Source organism: Lipotes vexillifer, unplaced genomic scaffold (genome assembly GCF_000442215.2).
Source record: "Lipotes vexillifer unplaced genomic scaffold, Lipotes_vexillifer_v1.1 scaffold1618, whole genome shotgun sequence".
Taxonomy (NCBI): Eukaryota; Metazoa; Chordata; class Mammalia; order Artiodactyla; family Lipotidae; genus Lipotes; species Lipotes vexillifer.
In genome coordinates this window covers 97,059-110,806 of record NW_006797412.1, presented here as the reverse complement: position 1 = coordinate 110,806, position 13,748 = coordinate 97,059, and the positions used below count along the sequence as shown (strand labels likewise).

Below are 13,748 nucleotides of genomic sequence, written 5' to 3'. Positions count from 1 at the left end.
TCGTGGCCTTTCCCGTTGCCGGACGCGCAAGCTCAGTGGCCATGGCTCACGGGCCCAGCCGCTCCGCGGCATGTGGGATCCTCCCGGACCGGGGCACGAACCCGTATCCCCTGCATCGTCAGGCGGACTCTCAACCACTGCGCCACCAGGGAGGCCCTGCAGTGTCTTTTGATAAACATAAGCACTCAATTTTTATGTAGACAAAAGCTTTTTTAATTAAAGTTAGTGATTTTTGAGTGTTTTCTGGAAATCTTTTTCTGATACTGAAGACACGATATTTTCTTGTTATATTCTAAAACATTTACAGTTCTTTATGTATATATGTCTGTAATACATCTGGAAGTGAATTTTTAGCTGGGTCCAATCTTAATTTTTTCTATATGGTTTTATATGCCAGTATTACCTGACAATTTTTGTTTTATGTATTTCAGACCTATGTTAAATCCTCACAGATTTAGACATATTTTATTTTCACCTCTTCTTGTTAGACTTATCCTTTCATCATTACTTAATGCCTCTCTGTGTAACTAGTAAGACTTCTTGCCTTAAAGTCTGCTTTGTTGACAGCACATTTTTTTGGTCCTTAGATGTAAAACTAAAACAAGAGTTCATGGTTGCATGTCTGAGCAGGATTAATTTTTAGAGTCTAAAATACCTTATTAAAAACAACTGTATCTACTAAACAATTCACTTTCACTGTATAATTAAATTACAAAAGTACACTTTATTAATAAAATTATCTCAAGATGTTTAATCTGTAACCTAATTATTTCTAACTACTAACACAGACACTATATCACCATGAAAGAGCTCCTTGCTTAAGTTTCCTAGGACTCCCCAAAGCTTTGGATGTGCAACAGAAAACCTTACTTATAAAGAAAGCAACAGAAAACAACAGTGCTGCATAAACTATTAGTGAGCTATACACTCATCCATAACAGTCAATGAAAAACAGTCTGCTGCCTCATTAGGAGGAAAGGCGTCCTATCTAGGTTTCACTTTATCAACACCAATACTCAAGAGACTCAAACTTTCATGTCCATCAAATCACCTAGGATGCTTATAAATGTAAATGTGTGGCTCCCACACCTTGTATATATTTCTGAGAAGGTCTTCAGGTAACTTTGAGACAGTGCCATAGTTTAAAGAGGAAGAAGAAGGAGGAGTGGGATATTATGTAAAAAAAAAAATGTTATTTGATGAGCTTAAATAGGAATAAAATAAAAAGGAAAGCAAAATAGTCTGACAGAAATAATAGAAACTACAGAAATTACACAGTAAAACATATTTTAGAATCTGTGTTTTAAAAAATTCTATCAGAAACAATATAATATTCTAGCTCGTCTTTGGTTGTAGTATCTTTATGATATAATTTATGAAATTATGAGGCATCTATAATTCACAAATTAGAACTTTTTCATTATTCAGTGTCAAAATGATTGACAAAATGATGCATATAGTAAGCAATGGTAAATGTGTAAAGAAGTACTTTCAGTGAAAATCAATTTAAAATGCTAAATTAACTAGAAATGAGAAAAATAATACAGGTAGAAATGTTAAGTCTCTAGGTTTGTAAGCAAACGATCTTTATCTGTGATCTAGACATAAAGATTAAATGAGTAAAGATATTCAAAAAAGAAGAAAACATCACCGTTTACTTTACCAACTGCTGAGAAAGTAAATAAACTTCTCTCACATAATAGACATGCTTATTCAATCTTTGCTGAACGTAAACTTGGTGTGTCTTCATTTTGGAAGTTAAGTCACTTTACAAAGTATCTCATATGTTTTATGTGCTTCTATCTAGTATTCCATTTCACACTTAAATGGATACGTTCATTTAATATGTTAATTTTGTCTTATAACTATTGTTATATTTTATAGTGCCTACCAATTTGGAGAATGATATAAATGTTTTTTGGGTAGTATGTGCTCTTTAAAATTTTTAGAGTGATAGCCTTCTGTAATATAGACTGTATTAATCACTGTAAAAATTCTGTAAAAATGACTGTATATGATGGGGACCTGAAGGTCACATTATATTTAATGAGTTCTGTGCAAAAAAGGAGCTCAGTCTCGCTTAAGTAATCGAACAGAGATGATAATAGCATAAAGGTAATTCTAAGTTAAAATATTTATTTACCATAGAACAACACAAAATGAGATACAGCAAATCATTACTTGATAAGTATACTGAGCAATGATAATGATCCCATAAAATTCAAAAAATAGATGTTATTTCTCTCCTCTATACAAAGATATGACTCTTATTGCCACATTAAATTTGAACTCTCCCACTTTGCTTTCAAAGCCTGTCATTCCCCACAGCTCTTCTGATACTAATCCTCTAGTTCCAGTCAAGCAAAATTCCCCCAGAAATCTGACACTCAGTCATGCCCTTGCTTGGCTGGTACTTTCTAAGCCTGTATCTTCAAAGACCTCAAGTCTCAAATCACTCAGAAAGCCTTTTTTTTTCAATTATATTAATCCTATATAGAGATTCATCCTATCTCTAACTTAGTTTGCTTTATATAATCTCCTTTCCGTTCTCTTCCCTGTAGTTTGGCAGTCTCTTGTTCTCTAATTGTTTCCTGGATGCATCTCCTGTATCTCTAAGCTCTGTGGGCCAAGACATATATTTGGGAGAGCAAAGCAGTATTTTAGAGGCAGAAAATATTTTGGAGATTTATATAACAGTTTCATTATATACTTCCCATCGTGTTTGTTGTCAGAAATAAGAGTTGCTTAATGAACTTGATCAAATAGTACAGCATATAATAATCTTGAATGCTATAATTACATGGTAAAATTAGAGTACCTGAAAATTGGGTTATCTGAACTTTCATAAATGCAAAAAAACTCCAATGATGAAATTATTATTCATAATAATTTCATTATGATGAAACCTATCATTTCAACTGAAAGAGTTATGTTTATTTCAAAATTCTTAGAATTAATGAGATGCAACTATTTAAATTTTTAAGTTTGTCTTAAGGCTTTATTGACAGGCAATATAAATGCATTTAATAGACAGCTAAACTACTAAGTTTTGGTTTCACTGTTTGGCATTGCCAGGCTTTTCTTCATCATTTTCTGTCCTCTAGCATGATATGCTTAATCACAGATTATCAAAACAGTCACAAGGTTGGTATTTGTAAGTGATTTATTTGTTAAATTTGTTGTATTTCCTGAGATAAATTTTCAGTACATTTTGTCAAATTTCATATCCTTAAACAAAACCAAAATCATGAAAAAGTAAAGCAAAATCTAACCAAGTTAAATAAAGCAAAGCAAAATTAATATTTAGTGTTCTACCATATGAAAAGGTTTTTAATCTAACATAAGATAGTGGAAAAGAGGGAAGAACAGAGAAGACTCAAACAATGGCACTAATGTAGTGATATTTATGTTAGAAAGTCTTTCAAGACTGAAGGTTAATTGGCTCACTCCACAGCTGCAGATGGAAATTCAGAGACTGTGAATCCACGTCCTCATCCTAAACAGCCTCTATAGACGGTCCTATAATGAGCACAAAGATGGGGAAGCCAGATAGCTGCTCAGATCCTTTAGTGCTAGGATCAACAGTCAGAAGGAACAACTGGTAATAAAGCAACTCGTATACTTACTTTTAAAAAAAGTTAAAAAGTTACCTAATCCAGACTATATAAATGTAAACTCTTCAAAAATTGATTCTAAAAGAAATATATTTTGGCTGTTAAGATATAAGTAACTCTAGGTGTCTCATAACTAGTATTTGTGCTTCCTCCCAGACAACTGCCTAACACCCCAACCCCTCTTCACTCTAGTATTAAAACAAGGCCAGAATTAAGTTGGCCTTTTTCTTTTAAATCTTCAGATTGACATAGTCTTTTCAAACACACTACTTCAAACCTAAATGATAGTAAAAATAAGTGATAGATATTCACTTAGGCATAATGAAGACAAGTGAATTTTCATACATGTAAACCATAAAATCATAGTTCATTACATACCACAGCACTCAGGACATTTTGGGTGTTTCAGGATATTCATTCCATACCCTGGGAAGCAGCGATTAATCCAAACCATTTGGAGAGTACCTTCAATGTAGTATATCTCAGGCAACGGCTCTGCACGTCTGCCCAGAACTTCCACTTGTTGATTAAAAAATCTCTCTATGAGATTTTTAGCCTGAAATAGAAATACAGTATGAAAAAATTATCACATAAATGTAATTGTAGAACAAATAAGGATGCTTATGTATTTAGAAGCAGGGGAAACAAATTCTCAAGGTCCTTATTTTTTCTTGAATTCATAGGATATAAATAACACCTGTAAAACTGAAAAGATATCACCTATAAACCTCAAATATTTCTAAAAGTACTTCCATATACAACACAAAGAAAATATTTCAATATATAATCAAACTTTTTGGTCCCTTTGGTTTTGAATAATATATGGATGGGCATAAGAGCCAAAACAAGACAGCTATTTGAAATTAAATGTACTTTCAGAAGGGTACTCTAACGATTAAATGTTCTTAAAGAAATGTACTTTAAGAATCTTTAAGAAGCATATCCTGAGACATCTGCTCCACTCTTTACATAAAGAAAAATTAGGTTTAAAGACGGCATACAGCACATGTTAAAACTTCTAGCTCTGTTTCAAATTTACAAAATAATTAAGGCATAATTCTGATCTATAATTAATTACCTTTTTACTTGTAGTAATTATTCTGGCTTGACTCCAAAAAGTAACAAGAGGCTTATATTTTTCAGTGGCTGGTAAGCCTTACCTGGTAAAGCATGAGGTATGGTCATGAGTTCACACCCTCTACAAGCTAGTTAGTTCTGCTCAGTTCTCCTATGCTCACCTGCACCTCTCATGTAGTCAGAAGCAGGGGTAAATGAAATCGTGCTCATCTATAACCACTAATGGTGCATCTCAATCTACTGACTTCTCCAGATACCTTACAAATTACATCCCTCTGATGAAAATTTCTATAAATAATTGTAAAAGTGTTTTTCAATATACTGCATTCAACTCATTCTATTACTGAATTACTATATTTTTACAGTCTAAATGGTTTTCTTGTACTTCTAATAAATTCTGTCAAATTTGCTGCTACTTACAGTTTTGGTTAAGGAAGTGCTTATGAATTAATTAGCTACAAATCTGGTATCCAATTAACTATATTTAAATGCAAGACTACAAATAAAAGTATCAGGAGACATGATCATAATCACCTGGCTACCTGACACCCTACGCAGGAAAAAAAAAGAAAAAAACAATGAAACTATACCTTGCAAAACCTGACAAGAACAAAAATTATCAAGTAAATCAGATTCTTCTTTCCTGTTTTCTTTCTAAGAAGGAGAATGAGGATAAATCTCTTATTTGATAAAAATGGAAAGAAGGCAAGAAATTATTTGAATCACTGACTAAATTTTTTTTTTAAATAATGAATATGTTGATGGTTGACATGGGGTTAATTATTTGTACCAAAGAAAGTGTGAAACTGAAGAATTCTCTGAGTTGGGTAAAGATTAAAGTAAAAATTTTTGGACAAATTTGGATGACATAAGAACAAATCATAATTATAGAAATTCTTCCTAGATTAATCACCTGGTTTAAGATACAAAGAATTAGTACAACTGAATAAACATCAGATTGCCTGGCCCAAGCTACTCCTCCCTTCACCCACCCATCCCCAAATTTTATAGACTTATTAAGCATATATGGAAGGAACATGTTCTATAATTATTGGTTATTGATTATAAGACTAGAACAAGAAATCATTACCACTTCAACAATAAGCAGTTTGTAAACTATATAAACTTCTGCATGGAGAAGCTGAACAGCTTACTTTAAATACCATAACCTGCTCAACAGATCATGTCACATTAGGTACTGAAAAAGGCAACTAGAAAGGCTTAATATGTGCTCTACATTAGTCCAGCAAGCAATGGGAGTCCTAGGATAGGCAAAAACTGTCATACATTATACATGACCAGAGTTGAATTGGAGCTCCAGTATCCATGAGGGGAGAATTCATTATGTACCAGGTGTTACGGACAATACACTTTTAAGATGGAGTCCGTTGGAAACCTTTGGTTAACAGCTATATTTGGGGAATCTCTTTGGAAAATAACTATAGTCATCAAATGGGGCTGGAGTTAAAAAGCAAAAACAAAAAAAAACCAAAAAAAACAAAAAAGGAGAGGCTTACAGTATCTTGGATGAAATGGAAAGAATTGTGAATTTGCATAGAAAAGATTGGTGATCTCAGTGCTCAGTGAGCAAATGAGAGGTAGGGTGTCCAGATCTTACAGGAAAATGTCCCAATGAAGAACTGTCGAAAAAGTTTAAAACAAAAACACAAAGTCGTCCCTCTCATGGTAGAAACACCAGCATGGATGATGTACACTCACTCATATCAGTAAAACAGGCAGAGAACTATGAGATAAAGCTCAGTTTCAAAGCAGAGCCAAAGGGAAGAGGAAGAAAGTAAAGGGTCACATAATAGTTTGAATTCTGTGAAAGTTGGAATCCATTCCTAAGAAGCATAATGAATCCCAGAACTTTAGAATAAAGGTAAATTTAACTTTGCAATGTAGTCTACTTCAGTCCTGAAGCAAAAGACAAAAGAATTGACTCTTCACTCAGCATTGTCACTGAAATGGTAGTTGCTCCACAAGAAATGAAACCTGTATTAGAAAACCAGAATTTATAGAAGAAAGATTAAAGATAAATTATAATTTAGGTTTTGAAATTATTAGAGATTTAAACTGTCATATTAAAGTTTTTTAAAGTAGTATATTTCTAATTGAAAAAAAAGCAAGCAGATAAGATAGGAGAGGAGAGAAATAACATTTAAAAATACAAGAAAAGATTTCACATTTCCAACCATATGGTGCACTAGATAGTCTGAAAAATCACCCTGCTAAAAATCACCTAACTGAACATAACACAGCAGACATTGTGTACCTATATTTCAACAATAAGAGAGGAAGAAAAAAGTAGAAAGGAAAAAAGGAAGACAGGGAGAGACAGAAAGAAAGAGAGAAAGTTGCTAAAAATGAAAATTACAAACCTAATATTAGCTGAGTCCCTATTTCATTTCATGTCAATCTGAGTATTACAGAGTGTTATAATTTAACAAACAAAAGAGCTAAGGAAAAAAGGCTTAAAGCTGTTAAAAACAAACAAAATAAACAACCAAGAAAGACTCTAAGTAAAACAGTGGAGCAGGAAAAGAAATTCAATTACAAAAGGGAAATAACCCTCTCAATAGGGTAGGGAGGGGCAGCAGGAGGGGGTGATGGAGTGGAGGGATGGGGGAAAGCAAAACTCCTCAGTGAATTCCTACATGATGGTTTGCTTTCAAAGTGGGTGTGGGGTTTTGTTGTACTTTCTGTGTGGTACAAGATCCCCAAGTCAGAAATTAACATAAAAATTTGGCTTTGATTGAGAACAACCAGGGAACATTAGGCAAAAGCAAACAGTAACTTTACAGAAAAACACACACAACCTAAGCCAAAGGGGCTACATCTACTGATAAAGGACTGACAAACATGTCTTATCAGCCAGAATTATGAAGCAGAGGATGAACTAAGAAACAACAGTGGGGTCAACAAACTGCCAAATTAGACCATCAAGAAATTCAGATAATGGAGCTCCAGTGATCTAAAATAGCAAAAAATGATATGAAGTATCCTTAGAACACATGAAGACGTAAAAGTGGTATGAAAACACAGGAAAGGAAATTTATATCACAATAAAAGAGAAAGTATATTTGAAAAATTACCTACTTAAATTGCAATTAATGAAGGGAGTAAAAAATGTAGTGAAATTAAAAACTCAGTGGACAGACTGAACATCAGATTAGGCCCTGCTGGAGCCAGAACGATTAAATGCAATAAATAATTGAAGAAATTACTCAGAATGGGCTTCCCTGGTGGCGCAGTGGTTGAGAGTCCGCCTGCCGATACAGGGGACACAGGTTCGTGCCCCGGTCTGGGAAGATCCCACATGCCACTGAGCGGCTAGGCCCGTGAGCCCTGGCCACTGAGCTTGCGCGTCCAGAGCCTGTGCTCCGCAGCAGGAGAGGACACAACAGTGAGAGGCCCATGTACCACAAAAAAAAAAAAAAAATTACTCAGAATGAAGAACATATTTAAAAAAAGAAAAAAAAGTAAGAGAGAGGTGGAGAAATAAATGAGATAACCTGAAACATACTAAATGGGAGTTCAAGAGAAGCAAATGGGGCAACAGGTAATTTTCAGAGGTGTTCTGGCAGAAAAAATTTCCAGAACTGATCAAATTAATGAATCCTCAGATTTCAGTGGAACAATAAATATAGGAAGAAGGAAAAATACATGATAAGGAAAGACTAAGAGGCAAGAGGAAATCATAAGCAAAGAAATGGATAAAACTGTGGGTAAATCTAAACAGACACTGACATTCTGAAACAATCTTAATAATAAGTGAAAAATTAAAAAAAATACTAGAATACTAGAAAACAAAACCTTGAAAGATGAAAACAGGTCATAAGAGTTAAGGGTCTTTAAGGCTTTTGTACTTTATTGGAAGGTACTATAAACTAAGTAAGTTTTGGTTCTGCTATGAATACGTTAAAATTTGAAACATATCCAGAAAAAGAGTGAAAAAAAATATAACAAGAAAAAAGTCAGTTAAAAAAATGTTTAATCAATCCAAAGAAGATAGGGAAGGAGCAAAACCAGAAGAATAGAAAACCAGGTTAAATGATATATAATAGAATGATAAAAACCCATCCACATAAAGCAGAAGTATGATTTGAAAACAATAAAGCAATGAACAAGACTATAAAACAGTATCATTCTTTAAAAGGCACAATCATCCAAAAGAAAGAATAATAGGAAAAAGTTACAAGAGATGGGACAAATAGAAAAAATGGAAAAATGGTGGATTTAAATCCAAATCTTTGATAATTAAATTAAATGTAATTGGTCTAAATATTCTAATTAAGAGGCAGGGATTATTAACTTGATTTGTTAGCTGGATTGTTAACTATATCCAAAAGGAATGCTATCAGCCACACGGCAGAATAGGAGATTCCAGTCTTCACTGCACAAAAACACTGATTTGACAATGATTCAGGGATGAAAATACTTTTTAAGAACTCCTGAATATAGTAGAAATGTTCCAGCACCCCCATGGGCCACAAAACCCAAGATCAGACACACTGAAAATGGTAGGAGAAACTGTTTCACTTTGACTGCATCACCACTTTCCCAGGTCACCAAAACTCAGCACCCAGAGAGATCCCTCTAGACCACAACTTCTCCCTCAGGGGAAGGAAAATGCAACGTGAAGGTTTGGCTTTCCCAAGCTTGGGGTCACTTCCCATGTGGACTCCTTCTGGAGGTCTACTTTTCTCTAACTGCACCTAGAACTCTGACGAAATTAGCATGGCCGAATCATTTAGAGAAAGCTGAGAACAAAGAAGAAGGGAGGAAACTCATGGCACCTGGCATGTGTGCCCTGACAGCTGGTACACAGATCTAAGCAGGCGGTATGGAAGCCTGCAGCAAGTTAAACTCTGCAAAATTTGGTGAAGGCGCACAACCCTGAGACTGTTCCTTCAGGAGAGAGGAAGAGAGATGGAGCTTGCAACCCATGGCTCAGAATCAAGGGCACTACCCTGGGGAAAAGGGAAAGGTGACTCTTGGGGCACTTGGCATGACTCTGCAGACTACAGAGAGGGAGCAAACTCCAAGCCATCCCCTTTAGGAGGGAAGGAAAGAAATGGAAGATGCATAAAAAGCCTTGGCATTTCAGGCACTGCCCTCAGGAAAAAGGAGTGGTTTGCTCTTAGCACTTGATGTGACTCTCATAACCTGACATGGCTCTGTAGGATTGAGAGAAGAAATAATTCTAAGACATCCACCCCAGGAAAAAGCAAGACTTGAGGAGGTGTAGCCATAAGAAAGGTATGAGAGACTCCTAGAAACCCTAGTCTGGTAAAGGTCATTCTCTCCTGAAGCCAGACCATAAAGATTGGAAGAGGAAACTTTTCTTTAAAAGCACAGGCACCAATTCCAGCATACCAGGATCACAAAGAATCAATAAAACATGACACCATAAAAGAACAACAACAACAAAAGCTCCAATAACCAGCTACAAAGGCCAAAGTTAGGAAGATCTATGAATCACCTAAAAATAATTCAATATAATCTTAAAGAAGCTCAGTAAACTACAGGAAAACACAGACAAAATCAAGAAAACAATGTGCACATGTGCATGCATGTGCGCGCACACACACACACACACACACATACATACACAAAACCCAAGAAGTACAACAAAGAGATACAAACCATAAAAACAGAACAATTAAATGCAATAAATAATTGAAGAAAGGACTGACAGAAAACAGGAATTCTATTTTGAAAAATACAGTGATTGGACTTAAAAATTCAATAGAGCTTCAAAGGTTGACTCAATCAAGCATAGAAAAGAATCAGTGAATTAAAAGACAGATCATTTGAAATTGTCCAGTCAGAGAAACAAAAAGAAAAAAAGAGTGAAGAAATCCTATGAGACTTATTTGATATCATTACCTAAATCAATACATGCACTATGGAGTTCCCTTAAGAAGAGAAAGAGAAAGGACTAGAAAGCTTATTTAAAGAAATAATACCAAAGAACTTTCTAAATCTGCAGAGGGAATGGGCATACAGATTCATAAACCTTAAAGAATACCAAATATGTTGTACTAAAGGGAACTACACCAAGAAACATTGTTATTAATTTGACAATATTCACAAAGACAGAAGTACGAAAGTGGCTAGAGAAAAGCATCATCAAATAAAGGGTACGCCCCCACACAAATAATACTATCAGTGATTAGAAGTCAGTGGATGTCTTGGCACAAACCTTTCAGGCTAGGAGAGTACATAATGATACATCCAAAGTGCAGAAACAAACAAACAAAACTATGAACCAGGAATACTATACTTGTCAAACTGTCCTTTGTAAATGAAGGAAAGATGAAGAGTTTCCCAGGAAAACAAAAACTGAAAGAGTTCAACCCCATTAGAAGTCCCAGTATCTCAGTGCTCTACCCAAGTGAGTGAACTGCCTTAGAAGAATTGCTAAAGAGAGTTCATCAAATTAAATGAAATGAAAGAACACTTAACAGCAACATTAAAAAGTATAAATCTCACAGCAAATACAGACTAATGTAATACAGTAAGGGTGATACATAAATGACATTTTAAACCAGTATAAAAGTTACAGACAAAAGTATCAAAAATATAAGTATAAAAATCTGTAATTAGATGTATAATATGAAAGATGTAACTTGTGACATCAATAACATACTGTGCAGAGGAGAGTATAAGTATAGACTTTCATATGCAATTCATATGCAATATAGACTTGCATATGAACTAAGTTATCAGCTTAAAGTAGACTGCTATAAGATTTATACGTAAGCTTCACGATAACCAAAAAGAAAATATCTTTAAAGAAGAGAAAGGAATCAAAGTGTATCAATGCACAAAAAAGTCAAATAACAAAGGATGACAGCAACATTGGAAGAAAGGAACAAAAGAACTACAAACATACAGAAAATAATTAACAAAATGACAATAGTAGGCCCTTACCTATCAATAACTTTAAATGTAAATAGATTAAACTCCCCTGTAAAAAACATGACATGGCTTAATGGACAAAACAAGATCATCCAACTATATGCTGTCTACAAGAGATTAACTGTAGATTTAAGGACACTTATAAGCTGAAAGTGAAACATGGACAAAGATCCCATGCAGATGACAACCAAACAGAGCAAGGATGGTGTACATATACCCAAAACACTCACCTTGAAATAACAAAAAAAAACTGTAATAAGAAACAAAAAAAGGTCATGATATAATAATTAAGGAATCAATTCAACAGGAAGATAGAACATATATATACACCCAACATCAGAGTATATAAATATATAAAGCAAACACTGACAGAGCTGAAAGGAAGAATAGACATCAATACAATAATAGTAGGAGATTTCAATACTCCAATTTGAATAATGGATAGAATATTGAGACAGCAAATCAATAAGGAACTACCAGACTTAAACAACACAACAGACCAAATGAACTTAACAGATCCACAGACTGTTCCATGCAACAGCAGAAGAAAATGGATTCTTCTCAAGTGTATACAAACATTCTCTAGGATGGGTCACAAAACATGTCTTTATGAATATAAAAATAGTAAGCTCACACCAAGTATATCCTCCAACCATAATGAAGTGGACCTAGAAATCAATAACAGAAGGAAAATAAAACAATTCACAAATATGTGGAATTTAAACAACTCATCCTGGGATCACTGAGTTAAAGAAGACAAGAAAATATCATGAGACAAATGTAAACAAAGACACAAAATACTAAAATTTATAAGATGCAGAAAAAGCAGTACTATGAGGTAAATTTATAGCAATAAAAGCCTACGTAAGAAAAAAAGAAAAATATCAAATAAACACCCAACTTTACACCTCAAGAAACTAGAAAAAGAAAGACAAATTAAACCCAAAGTTAGGTGACGTAAAGAAGGAATAAACACTACAGCAGAAATAAATGAAGTAGAAAACACAAAAATAGAACAATGATGAAACTAAGAGCTGTTTTTTTTAAAGATAAACTAAGAAGACAAACAATGAGCAAGACTAACAAAGAAAAAAAGAGAGAAGACTTAAATAAAATCAGAAAATAAGAAATGAAAGAGGAGAAATTACAACTGATGCCACAGAAAGAGAAAAGATGATTATTTTCTTTCATAAATCATAAGAGGACTATTATGAAAAACTATATGCCAACAAATTGAATAAGTTAGAATATATGGCAAATTCCTATAAACATACAAAATATAGAGGCTGAATTCAGAAATAAGAAAAAGACAGAAAACATGAACAGACCAATAATAAACAAGAAGACTGAATCAGTTATCAAAAACCTAGCAAGGAAAGCTCCAGGACCAGATGTCAACATAGATGAATTCTACCATATATTTAAAGAAGAATTAATAACAGAACTTCTTAAACTTCATTCAAAAACAATAGTATAGGGAACACTTCCAAACTCATTCTGTGAGGCCAGTACCACTCTGATACCAAAACCAGACAAAGACACCAAAAGAAAAAAAATTTATAAGATAATATACCTGATTAACATACATACAAGAATCCTCAACTAAACACTAGCAAACCAAATTCAACAACATATTAAAAGAATTATATACCATGACCAAGTGGGATGCATCTTTGGGATGCAAGGATGTTTCAACATACACAAATCAATCATTAACAGAATGAAAAATAAAAATCATATGATTATCACAATAGATGTAGAAAAGTATGATTTCACATCCATTCATAATGAAACTTCTCAATAAAGTCAGAATGTTAGGAACTTGCCGAAATATAATAATTAAGTCCATACAGAAAAATTCCACAGCTAGCAGCACATTCAAAAGGGAAAAACTGAAAACCTTTTCTCTAAGACCTGGGCAAAGAAAGGATGCCCAGTGTTGCTACTTCTATTCAATATAGTACTGAAAGTCCTAAAGAGAGTGATTAGAAAAGAAAAACAAATAAAAATCATCCAAATGTGAAACAAAAAAGTAAAATCATCTGTTTTCAGATGAAATGTTCATATATGCAGAAAACCCTAGAGACTCCACAAAAACTCTTAGAATAAGCAAATTCAGTAAAGCTGCAT

At 33.9% G+C, this 13,748-nt stretch overlaps 1 protein-coding gene across 1 annotated transcript in view; it reads right to left on the bottom strand.

Moving 5' to 3' along the window:
- ZPBP (zona pellucida binding protein) overlaps window positions 1–13,748 on the bottom strand; it is a 112,038-nt gene that overhangs the window by 34,283 nt on the left and 64,007 nt on the right. Inside the window, exon 7 of the mRNA XM_007469533.1 lies at window positions 3,993–4,170. Coding sequence (XP_007469595.1) covers window positions 3,993–4,170 — 178 coding nt within the window. The remainder of the gene's footprint in view (window positions 1–3,992; window positions 4,171–13,748) is intronic.